This window comes from Gymnoscopelus microlampas (assembly GCF_963454915.1).
Source record: "Gymnoscopelus microlampas genome assembly, chromosome: 15".
NCBI classification, from domain to species: Eukaryota; Metazoa; Chordata; class Actinopteri; order Myctophiformes; family Myctophidae; genus Gymnoscopelus; species Gymnoscopelus microlampas.
Window position 1 is genome coordinate 16,178,750 of NC_139952.1, and position 25,945 is coordinate 16,204,694.

A 25,945-nucleotide genomic window follows, 5' to 3' on the forward strand; every position below is an offset into this window, starting at 1 on the left:
ATCTACGACACAACAACAATGTCCAAGCAACAGACGGACACAGGGAGGGTAGGTTATGAAGCTGACAACTCAAATACATAATGAATATGAACATACTCAATGCTAAATGACTGAATGAATGATGTATGGTCAAATATACTTGTAACAGGCGAACTTACCATCGTTCGATTCAGCTGGTCAACAATGGGACTGGAATGATGAGACACAAACGCTGGAATTCGTCAGGTTGGTAGGCTATGCTGTGTCACGATCAGGAGACCAATGAGGCGCAATGATTGGTTCATTGATTGATTGGTTGATTGGCACATGTCGCGTTTCGTTGCTGTATTTTAATTGCTTGATTTCGATGCATGCCCTTTTCACAGCAGTCATTTTGACATCCAGGAGAACGTGATAACGTGGCAGGTGTGTTTCATTTAGGATTAGGAGGCTAATGTGTCAGGGGGAGTTTAAGTATAATAAGTATAAGAACCAATGCCACAATGTAGAAATACTATGTTACAAGTAAAAGTAACTATGTTACAAGTAAAAGTATTTGCATTCAAAGATACTTAAGTATTAGTACTGAAAGTAAAAGTACTCATTTTGCAGAATGTCCCATATTTCACAAGTTTCCAAATGTATATAATGCTTTGAAAATAGCAGATCTACAAGCTCACAATACACGTGTTATTTTCAAATAACCCAAGTATGGTAGGGCGGTGGTTAATGCATGTTTTGTAATAATAATCAAAATCTACAATGTAACTATTTACTATAAGTTTTCAAATAACTGTAGTGGAGTAAAAGTACAATATTTGCCTCTGAGATGAAGTGGAGTAGAAGTCAAATAGAAAATTGGAAACACTCCAGTATATAAAAATTCCTCAAAGGTGCAGTATAGTAAATGTATTCAGTTACTTTACACCACTGGTACTTCAGTAGGCTAATGAAAGTGAAACACCCACATTACCTTCAGCTGTGTTCAATTATTTGCCCAATGCTGTTGGTAAAATCAGGGTCTGGGTAGTCTAGACTCTAGTGCTGGGTTTAATTTACATTATTTATTTTGACCAGTAACACCACAGCTGAGGATGTATTAAGGAGGAGGAAGAGGAGAACCAAATGCAATGTAAACGACCACCTGCGACCAGACAGGTAGTGTAAAGCTAATTTACCAGACCATATAGTTAAACAATATTATACAACAGGTAGTTCCCACCAAGCAATCTGATTGGTTGAAATAGCTTTCTAGCCGTGCTTCAAACCAGCATCATAGCACGGGCCGAATCACATTAATAAATCACTCCGCAGTGCAGTCCAGTCCGCACCTGATTAGACCATTATATGGCACAGCTGTGCTGTGAAGTCACTCTGTCCCACGGTACGAAAACAAACAGACAGTAGCCTGACCCACCGCCGCCACCGGAGAACAAACAGCTATGCAAAATGGACTATGTTGTTAATTTGGTGGATTTACGGTTGATCAATGGTTAGAAGGTTATAAATATCCTCCTGTGTAAAGTAAAATGACTCCCATTTCGTTAACAGTCCAGTAGGCTATATGCTCCGTCGTACGACCGTGTCACGCGGCCAAAATAGCCGATCTACAAGTTCACAATGCATCGCATCGCGACGTGTTGTCAGCTTGTAGATCAGTTATTTTGGCCGCGTGACACGGTCGTACGACGGAGCATATAGCCTACTGGAATTCATTCCACTGCGCAAGCATTGATAGCTCAGCTGTGTTGATGAGACTGTGCCTCAAACTCAAAGCACTGCTACAGGGACTATTTAATGTCTCTCAGTCAAAAACTCTTCTCTTTACAGGGAAACGGACAATAGCGAAACATTTTTATTATTAATTGCCCCACAATATGAATACATTTGGATGTGTTTTGTTGGTAACTGTTGTATAATCGCAATATTACACTCGAGGGTGTGCTTTACCTTACATTATTGGCACTTCAGTGATGCTGGCGGAACTCGGCTGGCGCCTCGTTCCTGACCGCATCACTGTCGTGCCAATAATGACGGTAAAGCACACCCTCTCGTGTAATATTGCTTAAATGTTGACTCCGTGCACAATGTTAATTGCATAAAATAAATCACTATCAATTCCACATTATTAGGACTATAGGCTCTATGCACAGCAGCCATATTATCACTTCCTTCACAGTTGTTACCAATGATACTGGGTCCATTTGGTTCCATTTGTACACTCTCAGAGTTACACACCCGTAAGGGGCCATTTAGAACTCCCTGAAGGAACCATGAGGGTCCCTGGACCCACATTTTTGTCCCACTGGTGTAGCAGTGTTTCCAGTGAGCCAACATGCACAATATCAGCACCCTGACTCTGTTTGACCAGAATGGAACAGAGCCTTCATTAGTATCATTGGTAACACCTGTGAATGTCTTCACAATATGGCTGCTGTGCACAGAGCCTATTAGGAGGCTGGCTGATTAGTTTTTGTTTTCATTTTGTTGTCATAGGTTCTCTTTGTTGAACGGTAGAGGGCGCCAGGGCACCAGGTATAATCTGAACCAGTCTCATCTCATTGCTTACAAGTCCGTTAATCAGAGTCAGAGGGCCCACGTCAGTATTGAGGATGTTAAACGTAAGTAACAATGTTGGCCCTATATTAAAATATGCACACACTGTTTCACCGCTCTTTCCATCCATCTCAGATGGCTTACCAATACCACCTCATCTCACATGCCAGGAATGGATATCCAAGGACAGGAGAAATCACAGAGCCAATGAAGGCAGCCAGAATAAATGTTGCTTCATTTCAATGGCAACATGGCATTACTAAAGTTTTTTTGTTTGATTGGCATTTCAGGGGTGCCAGATAAACAAGGACTGAGGTTTTGGTCGATGCTGAACCATGACCTTGGGCGCACGTTTTTTTAAAGCTTGGCATCATTATGTATCGGTCTCAGCTGCCATTTCACTGTGTAATAGATAAAACATTTCTGTCCATTTCCAAGCGGGTCAGAGTGTGTTGGCACGTCGCTGATTTCCTCTGTGGGAAGGTTAATGATGTCCTGTGTGTCCTGTGTCCCAGCGTCGTGTGTGTGTGTGTGTGTGTGTGTGTGCGTGTGTGTATATATATATATATATATATACTCAAATCACAATAGAAATAAATAAAATCACACATGGACTTCAACTCAGGTCTGAAAATGTCTCTGTGTTGTAGAGGTGGCGGTCAACTTGCTGCTAGAGAAATATACCTTTCCTATTCCACAGTGCTTCATGGCTGTCTTAAAGTAAGTAAAATAAACTCACATGTAAATGTAAACTACATTTTCTTAACCTATGGGTCAGTGCAGTGATAGTATTTTCACAGTACACAGTCAAATCCTCAGTATTAATGTATTCATTTGTAAGCGTACAAATGTAACCAAATACATGTGTACACTCTTGAGTTAATTAACAGTAACACATTCTACTTTCCGCTGTCCATGCCCAGGAGTAAAGAGCTTGACGACTTCCTAGCTACTCTCCTCCTCTACCTGTCCTGTTTTTTCGAGAAGACGTTGCTGGAGAAGAAACCCAAGCCTCTCATGGCGTAAGTATGTCGGGTCAGAGGAAATCTGAGAGTCGATAATAAATAGTTTCTTTTTTGTTTTTGTATAGCCCTGTGTAGCCCCCCCAACACACACATCGATCTCCCTAGGCCTAGATTAATGTTTTAGTTGTGTAGGCATTAGGCAATGCCATGTATTTCTCCTAAAGTGTGTATGTAGAAAGCACTGGGATGAGGAAAGTGGATGAATGCAATGTGAGTTTGAGAAGTTCAGGATTTGATCAAATGATTTAGTACTTTACTAGAAATTTCTAGCTTTCACATCTTCAATGCAATCTGATCCTGCTTTATTATGATTGACTTATTGTTCTGTCACAATTACAAATTTAAGTTGACGATTAATTGTCACTGAAATAATCGCGATTAACGATATAATTGTGTGTTTGGCATTGAACATTGGACCATGTGAATACAATATGAATTTCTGTTTCCCTTTTAGGCTTCGTAATCAAAAATTGCACAGGGCAGATATGACAAAACTTAAATATACAAATAAATTATTGACCTATTTAATAATTTTATACATGTAAAAATAGCAGGAATAGCTGATGTACAAGCTTACGACGCGTCACGAAGTGACGCGTCGTAAGCTTTAGAGCAGTGGTTTTCAACCAGTGGTCCGGGGACCACCAGTGGTCCTTGAGGGAGTACCAGGGGGTCCCCAGCGAAATGAGTTAATAGCGTCACAATCATTTTTAATCTTAGCTTTGGCTATTCAAAAATAGCAGATATACAAGCTCATAGCGCGGCACCGAGTGCCGCGCTATGAGCTTTTAGATCTGCTATTTTTGAAAAACCTTGAAAAAGTGTGCATATCTTTGAATATTTATATTTTTTAAAGCGAAAATTAACTGATATCATTGCTTCTGGGGGTCCCTGGCACAAAACATTTTCAAATGGGGGTCCGCGGCCAATTGTGTATCAATTTAGGGGTCCTTGGCATGAAAAAGGTTGAAAACCACTGCTTTAGAGGCAATTAGACGATTATGTCATAATTGTGACAGGCCGACATCCGTCCGTCCGTCCGCCCGCCCACCCCTCATCCTCACAACACACGTCTTTTCCAGTGAACAGGGCATTAAAGAGCGCCATACGATGGCACAGACGTCAGCCAAGGTGGAGCTGGCCCAGAAGAAGCTGGCCGTGTGCTACGCTGAGCTGATCATGTCACAGCGGGGAGAGTGAGTATAGCTTCCAGTGGACAAGGACCGCGTGTCATTTGTTCATATTTAACTACTACTAAAACCCCATATTGTTGACCGGAATCCCTAAGGGCTCTATACCAGTGGTTCTCAAACCTTTTCATGCCAGGGACCCCCAAATTGACACTTATTAGCCCGCGGACCCCCATTTGAAAAGATAAGCCAGGGACCCCCCCATAAGAGAAGATTTTTTTACGGCTCTAGGATTGATTCTCAACCATTTTAATTTCAAGGACCCCCAGTTTAACATGCATTAGGATACGGACCCCCATTTAATGGCATTTATATCTCTGGGACCGCAATTTATATTGTAAAATCAATGTTAATGTAACGGGTCCATTTGGTTCCATTTGTACACTCTCAGAGTTACAGACCCATAAGGGTCCATTTGGTTCCTATCCATCATTTAGCTGGGGACCCCCTGGAACCCCCTCAAGTACCCCTGGGGGTCCTCAGACCCCACTTTGAGAACCAATGCTCTATACTATGTGTTTTCTGTTTTCTGTTATTGTGGCGAAAGCTTTTGCTGAAAATAGCAGATCGACAAGCTCGAGCTTGTCGATCTGCTATTTTCCTGCGAAAGCTTTCCCCACGATTTGGATGCTGGGGTTTAAGCAGTTAAGGGACACCATGGGTATGGGAAGTTTTGTACGTATATATCCATCCTAACCCAACCTTGGGGTTTAAGCAGTTAAGGGACACGATGGGTAGGGGAAGTTTTGTACGTATATATCCATCCTAACCCAACCTTGAGTGAACCACAAACGTTCACGCAAGGATAGGTAGGTGGTCTTCAAGGCCACTGTGACCTCACAAACACGTTTATTGAATTCCTTCAAAGTCTAGGCCTACTGTACGAGTCTAGACAAAAGCATATGTAAACTGCATGGGTTGGTGGAAACGTACAACTGCGATGCAGTATTACTATTTTACTCTCCCAAATCTATGTATGATTTTAGCTGAATTATATTTTATTGTCATGTAAAGCCCAAAGGCCAGTGCCGAGGGTCTTCTGCCCCACCCTATAATCTGGTCTTCTGAAAACATATGAATGCTACATGCAGTTACAGGCAAACACTGCATAATACAAGTACAAATGAAGGGTCCCACCTATGGCGGGATGATGACCTCATCCACAAATTGAGGTCAACCGAACACAGTATGTTTAAATCATACAGCACCTCTTTGTTTTTCCTCCAGGAGTCGTGTGCCATCGACCCACACAGACCGACAGCTATATGAGGTGGGTCATGTCAAGTCAAATGTATTTATATATATATAGCGCATTTCGTACAACAAGCGTAGACTCTGTGTGCTTTAATACTGCGATTCTCAACCTGTGGGCCATGAGGATATGGCAAGTGGGCCCCCAAATAATTAGCAAAACACTCATATTTTGTTCATCACACAAAATTAATATAAAACAATGTAAAAAAAAAATAGAAAACCTTCATGGAATATTTTCTTTAAAACCTTGAAAAACAAGTTTTCATTGTGGTAAATAGGAACTTAAAGTATATTGATCCAAGCCGGCACACAATCGATTGATTGATCATTAAAATAACATGCTCTAAAAATACACGTGGCCCACCCATCTGAAAAACGGTATTTTGATTTTCAAGTGGGCCCTGATCCAGAAAAGGTTGAGAACCACTGCTTAAGTTGCCATACAAAGATCAACGAAGACAGAAAATACATAATAAAGGTAGTTACATATAATTAAACACAAGAATGAATTACAATAAAGTACAGTACAATAAAAGGAACACGGTAAGATAACCACACACTTTAAAACCAGCTAAAGCTTGTGAAGCAAATATCGATATGAGGGCGCAGAGCAGCAAAGCATGAACTGGCTTCCATAAGTACTACTTCAAAACAATCGTTTGGTAATAATAATCCACGGGAGCGTGATCCAATGTGCGTACGCTATTCTTATGGTGTGGCTGTGCAGTAGGCTAGCTGTCCATAAGAGAGGACCGCTGGACCAATCGGCGTGCAACCTTCATACATGTGCATTTCCACACATTTTATATTTTTAATGAAAGTCCATGGAGCTCACATAAGGCTGAAACCTTGCCTAAATTGGGAGCCATAAGGTCCGAGGTCAACTTTAAGACAGGCCATTCCCATGTGGACCTGGATATCCACATGATTAGGTGTTTCTGTTTTCACATGTTCTGTCCAACACCTGCATTTTATCATTTGGACGTGCGTGCCTTTTGTAAACCTTTCTATCCCAGCTGACAATGTATACTATCAATCAATGTCTTCACCCTGTGTATACACATAGACCGTTCTTCATGTGCATTTTCGATTTGTGTATTTTGGGCGCGTACTGTGTTAATCCAACGTTACATGGAACGAGTGCTGACTGCTGACCTTGCATTTCGGATCGTTATGCAATAATCCTCTTTTATGTGGTTGTCTTGCCTTCCCAGCTGCTTAACCCATTGATACCTGGAACGCATCTGTGTCACTTTAGATGTCTTTGGCTATTCAAAAATAGCAGATATACAAGCTCATAGCGCGGCACCGAGTGCCGCGCTATGAGCTTGTAGATCTGCTATTTTTGAAAAATCGTGAAAAATATTTTTCAACATTTTTTTCCGAAAAACTATTAGGATTTATATATTTTTTAGAAGCGGCCTCAGGTCTTAATGGGTTAATTAATACAGGCCCTGGTTCAGTGGTGCTACGTACATGAGTGCTGACCTTCTAAGCAGGCTGGCTCCTGACGGACCTGACATTGTTCATTAAGGAGGCAGAATTTCGAAACCCTTGAAACTAGATTGCTTTATCTGGCCATAAAAGCATAAATGAGTCACGTCTCCATCCGTAGAGATTGTATGAAGCACTGGACAGAATGGCACTCAGAGCTGCTTTTACCTGGCAGTCTTAATACATTTGTTAGTGGTATAGTGGTTGACTCAACGTGGGTGCCTTGCTTTGATGGGCTCTTTCCCATGTAGGCTGGATTTATACTTTATCTATTCAAAAAAATAGCCAATCTACTTTAAGTGCACGACACGTTGCATCACGGCACTATTTATTTAACATGGACACAGTGAATTTTGAGTCTCGCAGGCTAAAGGATGGTAAAAAAACGCTATTGCTTCTGCCAGTTGCATGGAGGCAGACAAACACGGACATTTTGGCTTGGAGATATCGTCTTATGTGACACATAACTTTATCTTTCACGTCTCTTCTCTTCGCATCACTCCCCTGCTCCGGTCAATCTGTAGCACTGGGTTGGTGTGTTCACTGAGAAGAATGTCACCTCTCTCTCTCTCTCTCTCTCTCTTTAACCCATTAAGACCGGGAACGCATCTGTGTGTCATTTTTAGATTTCTTTGGCTATTCAAAAACAGCAGATACACACCGAGTGCCGCGCTATGAGCTTGTAGATCTGCTATTTAAATATAAAATTTGTGTAAAAATCTGGGATTATATATTTTTTAAAGCGAACATTTGTAAAAAGATTAGTTCCAGGAACCCCCAGAAGCGACGATTTGAGTTACAATTGTCCGCCAAAAAAAAAGAAATATTTGGACAACTTTTCATGATTTTTCAAAAAATAGCAGATCTACAAGCTCATAGGGCGGTGCCACGCTATGAGCTTGTATATCTGCTATTGCAAAGCCAAAAGAAATCTAAAAATGACACACATACAGTATGCGTTCCCGGTCTTTAAAGAGTTAATTCATCGCACTGTTTCTGTCTCCTCTCTCTCTCCAGTGTCTGTACAGTTTCTTCTGCTACGTGGCCTGGGTGACTTTTGGCAGGAAGGACCTGGGGGTCGTGCGAGAGGAAGTCGGGCGTTTACTGCGTTCGGACACCTTTAACCCTGCCCTGAGGAACGACAAGCCTGAAGAAGAAGACCCGAGAGAGGCCACTCTCGTCCTGGACGCTTCAGTGAAGGAAGGGCAGGCGGGTCTCAAGGCACAGGGGCCTGCTAGTACTGCTGAGCAGCGGTGCGTTGGGGCGAGGGTAGCCTCGGAAACCCATGGCTTTTTTTTTGTTAGGGCGAGGGAGACGGGGAGGCTGGCTGCAGTCAAGTGTTGCAGTCTATGTCAGTGGTTCTCAAACTTTTTCCATGTCAAGGACCCCCAAAATGATATGTGTTTGGCTGCGGACCCCCCCCCCCCCCTCATGAGATCTACAAGCTCATGTTGTGTGATGTTGGAAGACAGAATGTGTGCGTTTCAGTGCCTGAGACAAAGACACTGCTAAGAGAGAGAAAGAGATACATTGACAATGCTTAACCACTTTCTACCTGGCGGAGCTATTTTGGGCATGTCATCATAGGCAAACATTTTCCAAAATGTCAGCAATAGCAGATCTGCAAGCCCACAAAGCATAGAATTTCATTGTGAGCTTGTAGATTGGCTCATTTTCACCACGCCACAGTTCGTACGATGAAGTATAAAGTAGAACTTAAGTGGTTGAATGATTTGCAATCGAAAGTTTGGTTGGTTGCTACAGTATAATTTCAGAAAGTTAAATAAACATTTTTTTTTATCCTGGTGTAGAATCTGCCATTTATGGCATAAGGGGTCAACATGCATTCCTCACCAAAAGTTTATCCAAGGCTTAAAAGAAAACTGCAATTCCCTACAAAACCTTCAACTTCCTTTATTTGCTGCGGAGTTCTCACTCCGTGTTGTGGCAGTTTAACCAGGGTCATCTCACAGATGTTCGCCTGTCAGCTAGATGACAAATTGTCCAGTAAATAACTTAATAGCTTTGGCAGTAAAGCCGTCTGAATTTTGATGGATTGTCCACTTTGGGCTTCTGACTGCATGCAATATGATTGACTGGGACAGATTCACGGCTCCGTCCAATAGGAGGGGACCGTCTGACTGACAGGCAGGTTTCATGTGGGCTCACCACATCTGACAGAAGACTGGCCGTTGTGTAAACTGTCAGAAGCCCTCTGCTGCTTCTCGCTGTCAGACTGACACCAAGCTAATGCAACGAGCTGCATTTCAACTTAGCTCCTTCCCAGAGGGTGAACGTCAACTACGTCAGTGGTTCTCTACGTGGGGTCTGGGGGGGGGGAGGGGCGTTCCAGGGGGTTCCCAGCTAAAAGATTGATAGCTAATCTTCACAATTATTATATGTATAAGTAAATATAAGTAGAGAACATGCAGGAATAGGAATTTTGATCAGTTTGACTGTGATCTCAATACCTGCAGTACAAGGAACTCTTGACCAAATGACAGACCTAATTGGATGAAATCGTGTCTAACAATAAAAACACTTCTTAGATTTGGGTCCGAGAGATACAAATATGTTGTTGTCCTAATAAATTGGGGGTCCTTGAAATTAAAAAAGTTGAGAATCACCACACTACACTATTTTGACCATACCCCAATCCCTCCGCAACCCCAGATTTTCTTGTCTTACATCATGCATTGAAAAGATTGAAAACAAAATACCACATCAAAACTTTTATTAATGTTTTCTACTGCGAGAGTGAGCATGTGTGCAGGAAATGTGGCTCCCATGGCAACATTGGTGGGTAATTAGTCAAGGAAGTCTTGTACTGTGGTTATACTCTCAAGTATGACCAAATGGAATATGTGAAGAATGTCTCATTTGCACAATGCTTACACAGCTGCCATCTGCTTATTACGCCATGATTACACTACTGTCACAGCTGTGGATAGGCCTATATCCTAATATTTAGATTGATTCGAATGAACAGTGCTCCGTCTACACCACACACTCATGTTAAGTTCACTCCGCTCCTCCACTAATCTTCCAAAATGTGTCTGTTCCGGCCTTTGGCGTGTTTCATTTCATTTCTTTTCTTTTGTTTTGTTTACTGACCTCATCTCAACCCCCCTCCCCACCACCGCTACACCCCGTCCAACCTGACCTTTAACACAGAAAGTCCCAGAGGCGTCCTGCGCTGTGCCATATGTTGAGCCAGCGGTCCCCATTGATGGTGTCTCTGCTGCCCTTGCCCAGAGAACAGTCGCCCCACTTGTTTGTCCGCCTCCACCACGGCGGCCGATCCAGGAGTCTGCAGAGCACGCTGCCGCTGCGGCAGGCCGGTCTGGTCGACACCGGGGACCTGACGGAGGAGCTCAACCAACAGCTCGTTAGTCTCAGGTGAGCGATAATTATGGCACAAGGGAGAGAACGTGTAATGGCGATTATTCAATTGGTAGATGTGCTCAACGTCTGCCTTGCCGTTAGCCCTGTGTGTCTTCAGAGTTCAGCAGAATGACACAACGCTGTCATTATGTGGGTGACCTGTACATTGTCAGTAGTCCTGCATTAGTTGTTCCATGTTGGGTTGGAATTGCACCGTGGGCTCATTCTTAGCAGTAAAAACATGAATTTCAGATCAAAAGATAATCATTAGAAAATGGAAAATGTTAAATAATATCAATTAAGTTGTGTACTTAAAGATTTAAGAAATACGGCAATGTACCTCAGTCTCTTGTGCAAGTAAGAGGCATCACTTCGCAAAGTGTTAGTCAAATGTTTGAGTACCTTGTGTGTGTGTGTGTGTGTGTGTGTGTGTGTACATACGGTATATAGATGGGTGGATAGATAGATATTGATACTTTATATGCTATTTTGAAGAAAAGTTTTTAGACATTACACAAGATGTTGTGTAAAAGCTATAACACCCAGAAGGCTGTTTTTAGTATGATTATAGGCACTTTGGCAATGCTGACGTTACAAGCCACGATGTAACCGCCTGTGCCTATAATCACAGTGAAAACGCCCTCTTGGGTATTATTGCTATAAAAAATCACAGTTATTTTGTCATATTTTGTCATAGCCAAGCCAAGATGTTTTCCCACCATAACATGCAAACTTCAGACATTATGTTCCCGCCATTCCATCTTCTCTTTACCCTTCCAGACAGTGACTGGCCATATTAGTGTTTTGGGTTTGTTAAGTATTATGTTGAGCATTTTGAAACGGGTCGTGATAATAGTGACAAGAGGTCAGCAGCATGCCCGCTGTCCATGAAATAATAATAATTGTGTCCCCTTCAAAATGTTGTTGAGGTCGGCAAGTACGTTTGCTCATACCTGGAATTTGTCCTCTGCATTTGTCAACTGTTTGGAGCACTTCTGACACATAGTGTAGACTGGGCGAGCCGAGGGTTGAATTGGCAAACCTTTCCGATTCCCAGACAGCCTGTAGTCTCTACCCACTCAGCTATGGCTGCCCCACTCTGTAATTCTTTATTTAATCGGCTGAATGAATTGAATATAGTTGTGGTCTGGTGTTACTTTATGGCCATCCACCAACACAGCAAAACCCCAAATACTAAGTGGGGCCGTGGGCAGCGTTGCCAGATTCTGTGAGAGAAACAAGCAACCAGGTCTAGGAAAACCAGCCCAAAAGAAGCGACAATGGACCACATGAGCACTTTAACATATACATCAGCTATTTGAAAATAGCAGATCTACAAGGTCGCAACGCGTCGCGATGCGACGCGTTGTGAGCTTGTAGATCTGCTGTTTTCAAATAAAATCTTGCGGGGAAATTATAATAAGCAGATCTGGCAACCCTGGCCGTGGGGAGAGAAATAGATCCATGACTCTGACCCAGCAGGCTTTGGTGTTTTATTAGCTGCTCCTATCTATGTATTCATTTAGTTATCATTTATTTATAATTCATTGTTTTTTTTCCCTCACAACTAGTTTGGGGATTCTTGGCAAGCCACTGAGCCAGTTCAACTGCACAACCCTGATGCCCCAGGGAGCAAAGGGAAAAGATGGCGAGGAAGAAGGTGAGGAGGACTATGTTTATGATAACAAAGATGCTGACGAAGACCCTGGCATCCGTGACCAAGGCAGCAAGGCATCCTTCGTGAGAATGGAGCCAACAGCCAGACAAAGCAGCACCGGCGGCATCAACACTGGGATATCTAGAGCTACCACTGAGGCCGTGTCCTCAGAAGCAGAGTGACTCTGCGTGTTTGTGTGTGTATGTGTGTGTGTGTGTGTGTGTGTGTGTGTGCGTGTGTCTTTGAGATTGTGTACGTTTGAATGTAGCCACAGATGGCAGCTGTGTAAGTTGGTGGTGCTCTTCAATGTGATGGATTAATGAAAAAAATTAAAGTACTTAAAGTATTAATGTGAGGTTAAGTTTCCTGTCCTGAGTCAACCTCTTTTACTTGAGACCCCAGTTCTTGTATGCAACAGCAGCACACACACACACACACACACACACACACACACACACACACACACACACACACACACACACACACACACACACACACACACACACACACACACACACACACACACACACACACACACAGCGTGCATACACAGCACAGCACGGTACAATCCTCAGTGTTCATTTAATTGTAATACCAAGAGTTGCAACTCTTATTAGAGTTAGATTAGCACTAGGCAATCTAGACAGGCTTGGTAGCAGAAGGGGCTTTGCCTTCACCCCTAATAGGCTGAGTAATCTGGGACACCACTAGTAGTCGAGGTAAGCCCTTGGTGGTGGAGGAGGAGGAGAAGGGGTGGGCTGTGTGGGACACTTGGCCTTGAGATGGGGTGGGGGGGGATGGGGGATGTGGGGGGAGCTAAAGATGTGCATGGAGTTTTCAAATGTTTGAGATACTTGGAGTCAAATACAACTGCAAATGATCTCCTGTAAATATCTTGAGATTCCATCATCTGGTGTCTGGTGTTGAAATATCTGCTTGCACTTTTGAAGTAAAATCTCAGTGTTCATTTAAGTAAGTATAAAAATAGACTAGGAAAAAAAATGCCCAGAGTTAAATTAACAGTGAGGATTTGACTGTGTACACCTCCTCCTCCTTCGCTATCTTTAGTTACTCTTAATTGCCATTTTCACTTGACCTTTTCCTGCATCCTCCTCATCTGTATTTGTATTACATTTTCTATGAAGTCCATATCTATAATACATTATAAACATACTTAGAAGCTATTATAATCTGCTTATGATTGTAATTATTTTGTATAATCAAAATGCTTTATTAAGCATTTAGTAATGACTGATAAGGTGATGTATCATAATACTTCATATTATTCATAATTGCTGGTTCCTCACCTTTTCTGTATATGTTTATTATAAGTTGTGTAATACGTAATTTTATAATGCATTCAAGTAACTGTTATAATGCATTTTAGTATGATTATAAGTCACTATTAGTGGTCATTGGGTGCTTTAATTAAAAAAGAAAACTACAACATGTATGCCTATACCTCCAAGAATAAGATACGATAAAGGAAATTCAGCCACTAGAGGCAGCACAGCAGTTAAGATACAGTTACAGGATCACAGCATTAAAAGTATGTTTATAATGCATTATTAACATGGTCTTCAGACAAAGTGTTACCAAAAGAGTCTCAGTGTCCAGTAATTATTATGATACTGTACTCATTATAGTCATTATAAAAATGTTTTATAATGTAACACGATTATTGTTATTGTAAAGCATTATGAATATTTATGAGTTCTTATAATGACACATTGTTATAAGCAGATTATAACACATTAAGTATGCTTATAATGCATTATAGACGTGGACTTGACAGACAGCTTTACCATGTTGTTCCCTTTTCTAATGCAGTGCACTTCATATCAAATACAGACTAACAGAAACCTGCCCTGTGAGTAGCCACATGTTCTCTACCTTGAACTGGGCGAATAAGCAAGAAAATTATGTACTGTATGGGCAGGCTGTTGGTTGCACTACCTGCAGTTACATTAAATCTCTAATAATTTAGGACAGGTAAATTACAGGCACTGCAGACTGTAATCATAATGCTGCAATCATTATAATCCCTGATCATGTGCTGCTTTGGAGCTACCTTTGACCTCTGTGCGTTTCAAATTGTACAACCTCAGAGCTGCTGAAGTCGCCTGGTTTCGTTTTTTCCTTGGTCATAACGCCAGCAGTGATGTAGGAAGTGAATTTGCATTTTGTTTTTAACGCAGTCTCTTTCGTAAACATTGCAGCGTGTAATCTCTGTAGTAGACAATGTACGCAGTGTCTTACCTGATGTTACGTTGGACAGGAAAGGTGATGTTGGACATTGTTCAACTTTATTATAGCTTTACTCATAGGCTTGTCTCTGCAACACCAACCTTTCACCTTTACAACATAGTCATCAACTGTCTATGATGCCAATCATGCACAATGCACAATGTGTTCACGGCCAATTCTTTCAACCTGAGCCAGTAAAAAGCATTGTCATTGTAAAATATCATATATATTTAATTTGCTTACAGTTACAGTTGAAATATCAATGATTTGGAGGTCACTGTATATCCTTGACCTATAACTGGTCTTGTTAACCATTTAAACCCTTTACTGTATACTTTGTTGACTGGCATCCTCCAGGGGTCTATCCTTGGTCCACGCCTTTTTCCCTATACACCACATTGCTTTGCCGAACATAGCCAATCTACATGCTCACTTTGCGCCACATTGCAACATGTTGTGAGCTTGTAGATCTGCTATTCTTTGCTGAATGTTCGATTTATTATTACATGCCAAATAGGGTTCATGTGGTCAACCTTGACATACAGTAAGTGTTAAGCCTTTTTTTTTTTTTTTTTATCTTTTTGCCTCAAATACTTCCTGCATTTGAAGCAAGTCACCTCTTGTGTGAAGAACTGCCCACGCCTGTAATTACAATCTATATTCAATAATGACAGGGATTTCTGTTTGAGGCCTCCTTCTCTGCTGCTTGTGATTAGGAGAGAAGTTGTTTCGTGAAGTTACTTAGTGTGGAAGTGACATGTGGGATGTCTGGGTTTCAAACAGTTAAAAGAGGATGCTGTTATTTTGGCATTCTTGAAGCATTCTAGAATTCCTGAATAGGGCAGTTGAGAAGGTTTCAGAGGTTATTGTAGCCTATACATAAAACTGTTTAAATAACTATACTGTGGAAGTAAAAAAAAAAAAAAAAAAATTAAACCAGGAAAGCATCTGTGTCATTCTAGATTGTAGCTAAAATGCATTGTTTTATACTTTGGCTATTCAATAATAGCAGATATACAAGCCCATAGCGCGTCACTTTGTGCCGTGCTACGAGCTTGTATATCTGCTATTTTGTGAAAAATCTTGAAAATGTGTGCAAATCTTTGAATATATATTAATTAAAAAAAAATGTTTTAACTCAAAATGCTTCTGGGGGTCCCTGGAACTGTACTCCACAAAAGGAAGCCAGGCGTGCTCACTTCAGATGGACTGAGAGTGACTGCAAACGGTTGCCTTTTGCCATGTCCTACCACTAGGGGGAGACTGTGTCCATAAATAGAGCAGATACATGATTGAAATCATCTTCTGGAGGGGGTTATAGTGATTATTATAGTGAGTGATTCATTCAAACCCACGCACAGCGCTGCATTTTCATAATTAATTCAATAAATGTTTAATTATAATTATTTTGTGCTATATTCAAAATGACCAGTCGTGCGGTTGATTCCATATCCTTGGTCAGTTGGGTGTGTAGTATTAACATTATGCCTACTTAAAAACTTGTTAGAACCTTGTTATTATTGGTCTTGTGTTGTATATGCATCAACTGGCCGGGTTGCATGTCTGGGCTGTAACAATAGGTGAAACATAATATCTGAGTTATGGAGTCAAATGATATATTGTGTACAAATATGTTGAACATAGCAGATCTACAAGCTCACAATGCCGATGCGTGAGCTTGTAGATCTTTCAAATGGCCGAAATGTATATAGGGCTAATATATGTTTTGTAATAATAATCAAAATCTACAAAGTATAGTAAAGTTTTCTAATAATTGTAGTGGAGAAAAATGCAATATTTTCCTCTGAGATGTAGTGGAGTAGAAGTAAAAGTACTGAAAATTGGAAATACTCCAGTAAAGTAAAAAAAAAAAAAAAAAAAATCTAAATTGTACTTAAGTACAGTAGTACTTGAGTACATGTACTTAGTTACTTTACACCACTGCTGTCAATCACTGCTGTGCTCAAGTCTCTCTCTCTCTCTCTCTCTCTCTCTCTCTCTCTCTCTCTCTCTCTCTCTCTCTCTCCTGTGTGTGTATGCGCGCGCGCGTGCGCAGAGCATGCACGCCGTGTGTGTGTGTGTGTGTGTGTGTGTGTGTGTGTGTGTGTGTGTGTGTGTGTGTGTGGTGGCTGACGCGTGACATTGCCGAACAGAGCGCAACACCAGAGGAGCGTCTGTGTCGAGCTTTTATAATAGTGTCTCTAGTTCATTTAAAGGGAGATCTATATGTGCTGATCTGACCAGTGGACCCGGTGTCTAGTGTAACTGTAAAGAAAGGACTACAATAAACAAAGTGCACATAATAATATATACGTGTTTTAGGTGGAAGAAAGAAGGAGTGCGCGGAGCAGCAATAACAAAAGCAACACGTATCCGGTGGGACTCCATGCACTCCTGAGAGAGAGAGACAAGCAGGAGTTGGAGAGAGAGAGAGAGAGAGAGAGAGAGAGAGAGAGAGATCGAGCGAGCGATCGAGAGAGAGCGAGCGAGAGAGAGAGAGGCTAACAGAAGAGGAACGGGAGAAAAAAAAGGGGAAAAAGCTTTGACAATATCGCCCGTGTCGATCAGATTAATTAAAAAACAAGGAATAATGAGGAACATTTGGATAATTCTTACCCTTGGCTTAACGGTCTTCCTGTCCGGAGAACGGGTAAGTTTGATCATAATATATATGAGACTATAAACTATTCTAAAGGAGCGATCGTATGCATGCATGGGGGGGTTATTATGAGGGGGATCGGAGCCCACTCACTCACTCCACTCCATGTAAACTGTTACATTGTAGCCTGATCATGTGTTTTTGATGTCTTTTTTTTAAACAATTGTGGTGTTTTGATTGTTGGTTGATCGCTACTTGATTGTTGTTGTTTGTTATTTTAGATTTTTGCAAAAATATTTCACATAGTGGAAGTTGTCTATAAAGTCTGAATTTGACAAGCGATCTATCTTTGAAAATGTTTACTAGAGGAAAAAGTCATGCTTTATTTGTCCTTTTCCCCCTTTTTCTACTTTATTCTGCAATGGCAATGCATGCTTTTTACTTTGGTATTTGATATATAGGCTTTGGCAAAAGCCTAGCTGATCTACAAGCTCACAACGCCTCGCAACGCGAGGCGTTGTGAGCTTGTAGATCAGCTATAGGCTTTTGCCAAAGCCTATATCAAATACCAAAATACACTGTGGAGGACGTGGCAAGCGGCTCAACATCCAGGCACCTACAGATGCCAAACGTGTCGCTCGATCTACTTGCCTGTTATACGCCATCGATGGTTATAATATTTCATTTCCATACAAGGAAAAAGGCTGTAGGCTGTATTTCTGTATTTATTTCAAAAGCATTTTCGCAAAGTTGTGTGAGATATCGAGTAACCCTGTATAGATACTGATAGGCTATGTGGGAAAAGAGCCTAAGGGACTGCCAGTCGTTAAATGTTAAATAAAGTTGAATCGACTTTTTTTATGTTATTTTATCTATAACCTGCCATGGGCTACATGTGGAATAATATTGGATAATAGCCGGGCCACGTTTAGATGACAAGTGCATTCTAATATTTAGACACTCAGTGAAGTAGATGTCTAGATTATTATAGTCATTAATGCATGCTGTGCAGCTAATAGCCTACTATTCATTTGTTTTAGGCTAAGTAGCCTATGTGTTTGTAATGTAGAACAGAGTGGTTCTCAAACTTGTTTAATTTCAAGGACCCCCTTAACTCTGAACTCTGAGAGTGTACAGATGGAACCAAATGGACCCTTACGGGTCCATTTGGTTCCATTTGTACACTCTCAGAGTTACAGACCTCCAAGGGTCCATTTAGAACCTTCTCAAGGAACCCTGAGGGTCCCCTGGAACCTCACTTTGAGAACCACTGAAGTAGAAGATCAATTTGATTGTATTTGGCATGTTAAACTCCAAGCAGCAGAGCTCGCATGGTCCGGGCTATATCGACCATTCTCTCTGTTTGTCTTAAAGAGATACCATTGGCTGTGTCTGATATGTTTTGGGCTCAAGTGAAGTCAGCTTCTTGGCCTCATAAGTGGAGTGTGTGTCACCCCCACAAATTGGCCTGGCTGTCTCTTGGCATGACATGACAAGACTTGGAAGCCCGTCAGATTTCTATCCGCTGCTGCCTGGCCTGCCACCATAGCTGTTTACACACTGCTGTGTCCCTCACTAGTTCCCTGTGGGTTGTGATTTGTCACATGTACCTCCTCTTTCTCTCTCTCTCTCTCTCTCTCTCTCTCTCTCTCTCTCTCTCTCTCTCTCTCTCCTCTCTTTCTGAGCTGCTCGTCCAATTAGGTGATTCATTGTTTTAATGACTCATTGTTTTTGCACGAGGTCACCCCCAGAGAACACCCTTTTAATAGATACCAGCCCCCATGGGGGCTTATTTCTGCCGAGTCCTGACCCTGAGCTGTCACACAATTTTGTCTTTTGCCTGTCCATATAATTTCAAAGGATGGTGAAAATACGAAACGCGGCAACCCAAGCATATCATTTCCCCACGATTTTTTTGCAAAACAAATTATCCTTGAATGCACAAGTACTGTGGCAAAATCCAGCCCCTTCCGTTTGCCCTGTATAGGTTTACCGTAATCATTGTTATGGCGTCGCTGGTATGGCTCACTGACTATCATCACCTGCACGCGTGTGTGCACTGCACACACACACACACACACGTACGCCAAATCGATATCCGCCTCCCCTTATCTGTTGCCCACTCAGTGGTTGGAGACATATCTGCCTCAATGGAAGCCGCATGACATTGATTCTCAATGTTGGCACTGGCGTTGACATTGCAATCAAGTGGCATATGTGGTTGATAACCTGCCTCTAGGCTCATCTGTCTGTATTTTAATTAGACCACTAGAACATGGTGATATAGTGTCAGTCAGTGGCTATACTGTCACCACACAGATAGATAAGAGAGCTAATGTGTGTTAAAAAAAAGAAATCCCACACGGCTCCTGGCTGTGTGATGTGAGGATGAGATTTGATCATTAAAGTCCGGAATGTTCTCTGTGCGCTGGTACCCCCCCGCCAACGTGGCCGAAACACGGCCGTGCATAATAGTCAGTGGTAATGTGAATTTACTGCAATCAAGACTATACTATACTATATAGACTGGAAGTCACTGGAAGTTAGACAAAACATGCATTAAGTATGGCCCTATGCATTAAGTATGGCCCTAGGAGGAACTGTTGCGACCTCTCTTCCCAGCCGTCCTCTGTCTGACTGTGTTTGTGACTTTACAAGGTGGGTTGTTTCCAGGAACCTTTTTGGGGGGCAGGAGGAGGAGGAGGAGGTGGAAGACTTGGCTAAGGCCGTAGGCTTGTAGGCTGTTAAGGCTTGGCCCGGCCCAGCCACGCTATGTTTTGGTGAGCGTCAGTTGCCAGATGTCACAGCCTATAATTTGTGTCATGTTTTGGTGGGAAGCGTGGGTGTTGTTCACCTCCCTTCACATCTGTGATTTACGCCGAGTCCCTTTGAGTGGTGTCTGATACGGGCAGTGTTGCCAGATTCTGTGAGAGAAACAAGCAACCAGGTCTAGGAAAACCAGCCCAAAAGAAGCCACTATGGGCACTTTAACATATACATCAGCTATTTGAAAATAGCAGATCTACAAGCTCACAACGCGTCGCGATGCGACGCGTTGTGAGCTTGTAGATCGGCTATTTTCAAATAGAATATTGCGGGGAAATTATAATAGGCAGATCTGGCAACCCTGGATACGGGTGCTTCCGAGGAGCACCCTCAAACGTGGTGTGAGGTTTTATTCGGTGGAAAATGGGATGGATGGATGGAGGGAGGGAAAGGGAGGGAGAGAGGGGTTGAGGGAGAGAGGGGTTGAGAGAGAGAGCGAGAGAGAGAGGGCGGGGGAGAGACTTAAAATTCCATGGAATGTCTGTGTTTTTGTTTGAATTTCAAGGGTTTTAGCATCCATCAAAAGAAAGATTCCAAGTGTCTGTTTTTTTCCTCATTTTCTGGACGGACCTTATTTGTGAGAATGATGCAAGCCCAAAAGTGCCTTATTATTTTATTCACACACTAGAGATATGTCAAATTGCTTTGACAAAGTACCCTCAAGCAGGCAAGAAGCAATATGCTGTACAGTACCTTGAACTCAGTAATCCTGAGAAAAACACCTTACATTAATTCAATTCAAGTTCAGCTTTTAAATGCATTCCTTTTAATGGCTTTTCAGGCGAGCGGAGGCAAAGTGGGTCCTTCATATGCTGGAGGCTGTACTATTTGTTCTAACCCTTTAAGACCTGGAACACATCTGTGTCACTTTTAGATTTCTTTGGCTATTCAAAAATAGCAGATATACAAGCTCATAGCGCGGCACCGAGTGCCGCGCTATGAGCTTGTAGATCTGCTATTTTTGAATAAAAAAATTAAAAAAACTGTTAGGATTTAGAAAGTTTTTAACACATCGGGTGCCAAACACGGTCTGAACCGTGTGTTTACATAGTGGCGGTTCCGAAGCTTCGGTGCCGAACACGGTCTGAACCGTGAGTTTAGTCTTTTTGTTTTTTTCGTTTTTCTCCGCGCGGGCGGGGCTAGAGCAGCTCTGGGAGCACCCATTGTAATCCTGCGAAGGAAGTGCCAGATCGCTCACCGGAAACATTTTTTTTCCCCCATCCGCTTCCTGTCTATTTCCTACTTTGAAACGCCTATATCTCCGAATCTGTTTCCTGTGGGGAAAATCGGTCATGCGCGACCCCCCCCCCCCCCCGTTGTAACTCGGCAGGGTAAAAGTTATGGTTCCAGCCTGTAGCCAGGCTCATGGGACAACGTGAATCGATGCTTTTTTTTGGCGTGGATTTGCTTGTAACGCACGCGGAAACTTTAAACAGCAAAGCGCAGTCAATGGGGAGAATGCTGGCACCCACGGTAAGTTGTTATGAAAAAATGCTGGCACCCGATGTGTTAAGAATCGCCTCAGGTCTTAATGGGCTAATCTGCTAGTATATGAGTTTGGCATGGTTGATTGTTTTGTATCTACTGATTGGGCAGTAATGAAATGAAAAGCACAGAGGCACAAGATGACCGCCTTCTCACCCCCATCACCTGCCGGCTCCACACCTGAGGCTATTACATTATGCTTCCCAGCGCACTTTGCTTGACACTGGCAATGCTACTCACAATGCACAAGTACACACTGAGGAATGGAACGCTGTATTGTATTCTTTTCACATGCACGCATACATTCACCAAGTGACCCTGATGCTCTGAACAAACATCAACGTCACTCTTTCACACACACGCACACACGCACACACACACACACACACACACACACACACACACACACACACACGCACACACACACACACACACACACACACACACACACACACACACACACACACACACACACACACACACACACGCGTTGTTAGCATTGTTTGTGCTAAATTAACATTTTTTTGAAAAAAATCTAAAAAAAAATGTTTCAAGATTTTTCCAAAAATAGCAGATATACAAGCTCGTAGCGCGGCACTCGGTGCCGCGCTACGAGCTTGTATATCTGCTATTTTTGAATAGCCTAAAGAAATCTAAAGATGACACAGATGCGTTCCCGGTCTTAATGGGTTAAATACAATAATCAATCAATCAAATCATATGCATGCTGCAGGCTGTGTTACAGTGTTAAACTTAGGAGCCCATGGCTTTTCGAGTGATACTGTTTTTTTGTTTATCCCATCCAACACACTCTCCAAGGGCGTTGAGTGTGTGTGTGAATCTTCCCTCTTTGTCGCGGGAGTGCAAGGCTACCCAGAGCTTGAATGAGGCGAGAAAACGGTGAAATCCTCTTCCCCCTTTCTCTGGCAATAAAAAGCAGTATGTTTCATCCTGAGAGCGTCATTCCTTATTTACGATAACATGAATAAGTAAAGCGTGTGTCTGCGGCAGCGGGCAAAATATTTACCCTCTTGCTCTCTCTCTCTCTCCCTTGTCCTTTGTGTATAAAGAAATACGTGGAAAAAAGAGGGTAAAGAAACACAAAAATAAAGTTAGTTCAGAGAGAAATGCAGAAGAAAGGAAAGGAACAGAAATGAAGAGACTTGAGGTAAGAGTGTTTTCAATATTCCCTCCCACGTTGGTGGCCGAGGCCAGATGCGATGCCACCACTGCAGCTTCCCCTGCCAGATGATCCATATTTAATAAGAAAACATCCCCTGTCCCTTTTATGTGGAAGCATTTTGTGTTTCCGCTGACAGTGGACAGCCTCTCTGCCTTCTTGCGCATTTTCCTCTTCTCGCAAATATGTCCAGCGCTGTCGCACACATGGGAACAGTGAATTCCTTGGCGTGTGCGGAGAAGAGAAACCCACCTCAACAGTACACTAGAAGTAACCGGGGGGGGGGGCTTGAATTCATTTGGTCCCTGTCTGCCAAACATTATGCAATCACTAATGGACTCTGCAGAAGGCAGGCACACACACACGGCAGGCACACACACACACACACACACACACACACACACACACACACACACACACACACACACACACACACACACACACACACACGCACCGTGCCCCCTATGTCCGTGCATGAGCTCCTGTTTTGTCATTAAGCACCCACACAAGCACAGCGTTGCACGCGGCGTGCTGTGAGCTTGTAGATCGCCTCTTTCCAGCGCGCGGCTGCGCCGTACGACAGAGCACAAATGTCCTGCTGCGTCTCTGTGCCGCTGCCGCCGCGGCCCGAGATGCTGCCTGTCATTACCGCCGTGTCTTGAGTTACCCCGAGAACAGTGCCATCATTATTCCCCCACCTCAGACAGCTGGAAGGAATGAAGGCAAATCCCTTCTTTTTTTTTTTTTTGTAAGTCAAGATGTGCCTCACTCCGCTTTGCTGACACTCAAGAACTGAGCGCTAGTATCAACCTTGCTAACATGTGTGCGAAGTAAGTGTGTCTGTGTGTGTGTGTGTGTGTGTTCGTGTGTGTGTGTGTGTGTGTGTGTGTGTGTGTGTGTGTGTGTGTGTTTGAAAGGAGTTGCTCTTACTCTTTCACCCCCCCTTCTCTCTGCCCCCTTTCTCTCTTTCTCTCAGTGAGGATATAGAAGTTGTGCGTGTGTGTGTGTGTGTGTGTGTGTGTGTGTGTGTGTGTGTGTGTGTGTGTGTGTGTGTGTGTGTGTGTGTGTGTGTGTGTGTGTGTGTGTGTGTGTGTGTGTGTGTGTGTGTGTGTGTGTGTGTGTGTGTGTGTGCGTGCGATACGTATATTGATGTGCCTGTTCTTACATTGATGCATGTCTTTACATCTCCACCTGTGTACCTCAGCCACTGTGTGCACACATACATTCATGACTACATATTGAAAACATTGTCGTTGCCCCAGACTTTAAGACATGGAGAAGGCATTATGAGAGAAACCATGTGACATCATCACCACTAGTTTGGTCCTGAGCCATCCTCGTAGTAGACTGTAAAATCAACAGAACAACAGAACCGCCTGGAATGGATAGGCATCTGAGATGGTACGCTCTAAACCTGTTCTGACATTGGTTTCTTCAACAGAGAAACTAGCCAACTCTGACACATTTCTTGCTTCTTCTCTCTCGCTCTGTTTTTTCTGCCATGTGCTTTCATCCGTTCTGTCCCTTTACTTTAATTAGCTTAGCGAATGGAAAACTCTTTTTAAAAGTTTTGCGGCAGTAGAGGGGACCGCTTGTGACAAAGAGAAATGGACAAACAGTCCACCGTCAAGATGTCAGTTTGTTCTACCACCCCCTGTCAGTGTCTCTCTATCGCTCTCTCTCCTGCCTAATACCCCCAGTCTGGGCAGACCTGTGGATAAAGAGACATTGTAGTGCAAGGGAGGCGAGCGACAGAGAGAGAGAGTGGAGTAGGGTGGTGTACATGATGTTCCTCATACCCATGTTCCTTTTCTGTGTGAGTTATGAAGAGCGTCTGCCCACCAGGCACAGCACGAGATAACCGAGGCAAATCCATGTGGCAAACAGAATGCTACTGCATTGAGACTCTTAGGAGTGTGACTCAAGGCAGAGCATCACACATCTGTCCTCCATATCTTATATGCCACATTTCTTATTATTTTGTGTCTGTCAGATGCACTTTGACTTTGTCTGATCCTAATTTTATTTAAAAAAAAAAGAAAATGTTTACATGTATTTGTATTGATTGAGCTGAAAACACTGCAACTTTTTTCTTAGTATGATGTAATTTATTTCTGTCTTTTTCTGTTATAAAAAATATGATCCTGTTACGTATGTGTTGCTGGCTGTTGTATAACTCCTAGCAGCTTTGACAGCTATTGGGACACTGTCAAGCCGAGTGAGTTACTCAAAATTGAACACATTTTCCTTAGTTGGTTGTAAGCCATGGCAACCAAGAGAAGCAGAAGCCACTACTTAGTTGCCTCTGGTCAGGTGGGGAGGGGAAGGTTAGAATGCCTTATCACACTATAGGTCTGATGGAGTTCCTGCTGTCTTTTCACCGCGAGACACACTCGCATCATTTCTGCAGTTATCAAGCCAGTTGAATTTGAAGCTGGAGTCTGACATTAGTCAGCCCGCTGTAGCGCTTCAGCTGAGGTGTACACTTTCTGCTTTTAAAGCCCTATTAGATCTCAGTGGAAGAGAACGCGGTCAGTTTGGGGTTTGTTGGTTAAAGAGTTGCAGAGAAATCAAAAGCTACTTGGGAAGTCGTCATACTTGGCCGTGTTGTGCTGAATAGACAATGAGCTGCGAGGGGGCGAATGTGTTCCATCTGTATATTGTCCAAAGATGGCGGCTGTGTATGAAGACAATGACGTCATCTTTGAGTTTTTCCATCCAACTCCTGGAAAATGGCACGCCACATTTAGCACATCTGTGCTCACTCATATTTACGAGCACGTTTTATCGGGTCTAAAAAGGCACCTAATTGAAATCTGCACCGCGCTCCGCCAAGCAGAAAAATGTACTTTTAATGTCTGGTGTTTCCATTATTTTCCCCCCATCTTGCTTCAAAGCAACACCGAAATGAGCTGAAGAGTGTAAATCATAGTTTCTGAGCAGGGTGTATCACCGACCGCAAATTATACACCGTACGTTCTCTTAATTTAGAGATGTGTTTTCATGAGAAATAGCTCAGATTCCAGGGGGCGTTCAGGGGAACTTTTTATGAGACGAAGAAGGGAATTC

At 42.7% G+C, this 25,945-nt stretch overlaps 2 protein-coding genes across 3 annotated transcripts in view; both read left to right on the plus strand.

Moving 5' to 3' along the window:
* The window catches only part of sdc2 (syndecan 2), a 259,237-nt gene that overhangs the window by 165,784 nt on the left and 67,508 nt on the right, over window positions 1–25,945 (plus strand). Inside the window, exon 2 of one of the 2 annotated variants that reach the window (XM_084080220.1) lies at window positions 17,280–17,436. In XM_084080220.1, coding sequence (XP_083936346.1) covers window positions 17,377–17,436 — 60 coding nt within the window. In that variant the 5' untranslated portion in view covers window positions 17,280–17,376. Of the gene's footprint in view, window positions 1–16,956; window positions 17,437–25,945 lie in introns of those variants that run through there. The other variant, XM_084080219.1, reaches the window with a different exon arrangement.
* On the plus strand, window positions 19–12,732 carry ppp1r36 (protein phosphatase 1 regulatory subunit 36; the record flags this gene model as incomplete). The annotated part of the gene is made up of 9 exons (XM_084080362.1): window positions 19–48; window positions 174–225; window positions 3,186–3,255; window positions 3,459–3,557; window positions 4,643–4,756; window positions 5,978–6,020; window positions 8,516–8,751; window positions 10,673–10,897; window positions 12,454–12,732. 9 exons carry the CDS (start codon window positions 19–21, stop codon window positions 12,719–12,721), a joined length of 1,137 nt encoding a protein of 378 aa, XP_083936488.1. The 3' UTR covers window positions 12,722–12,732.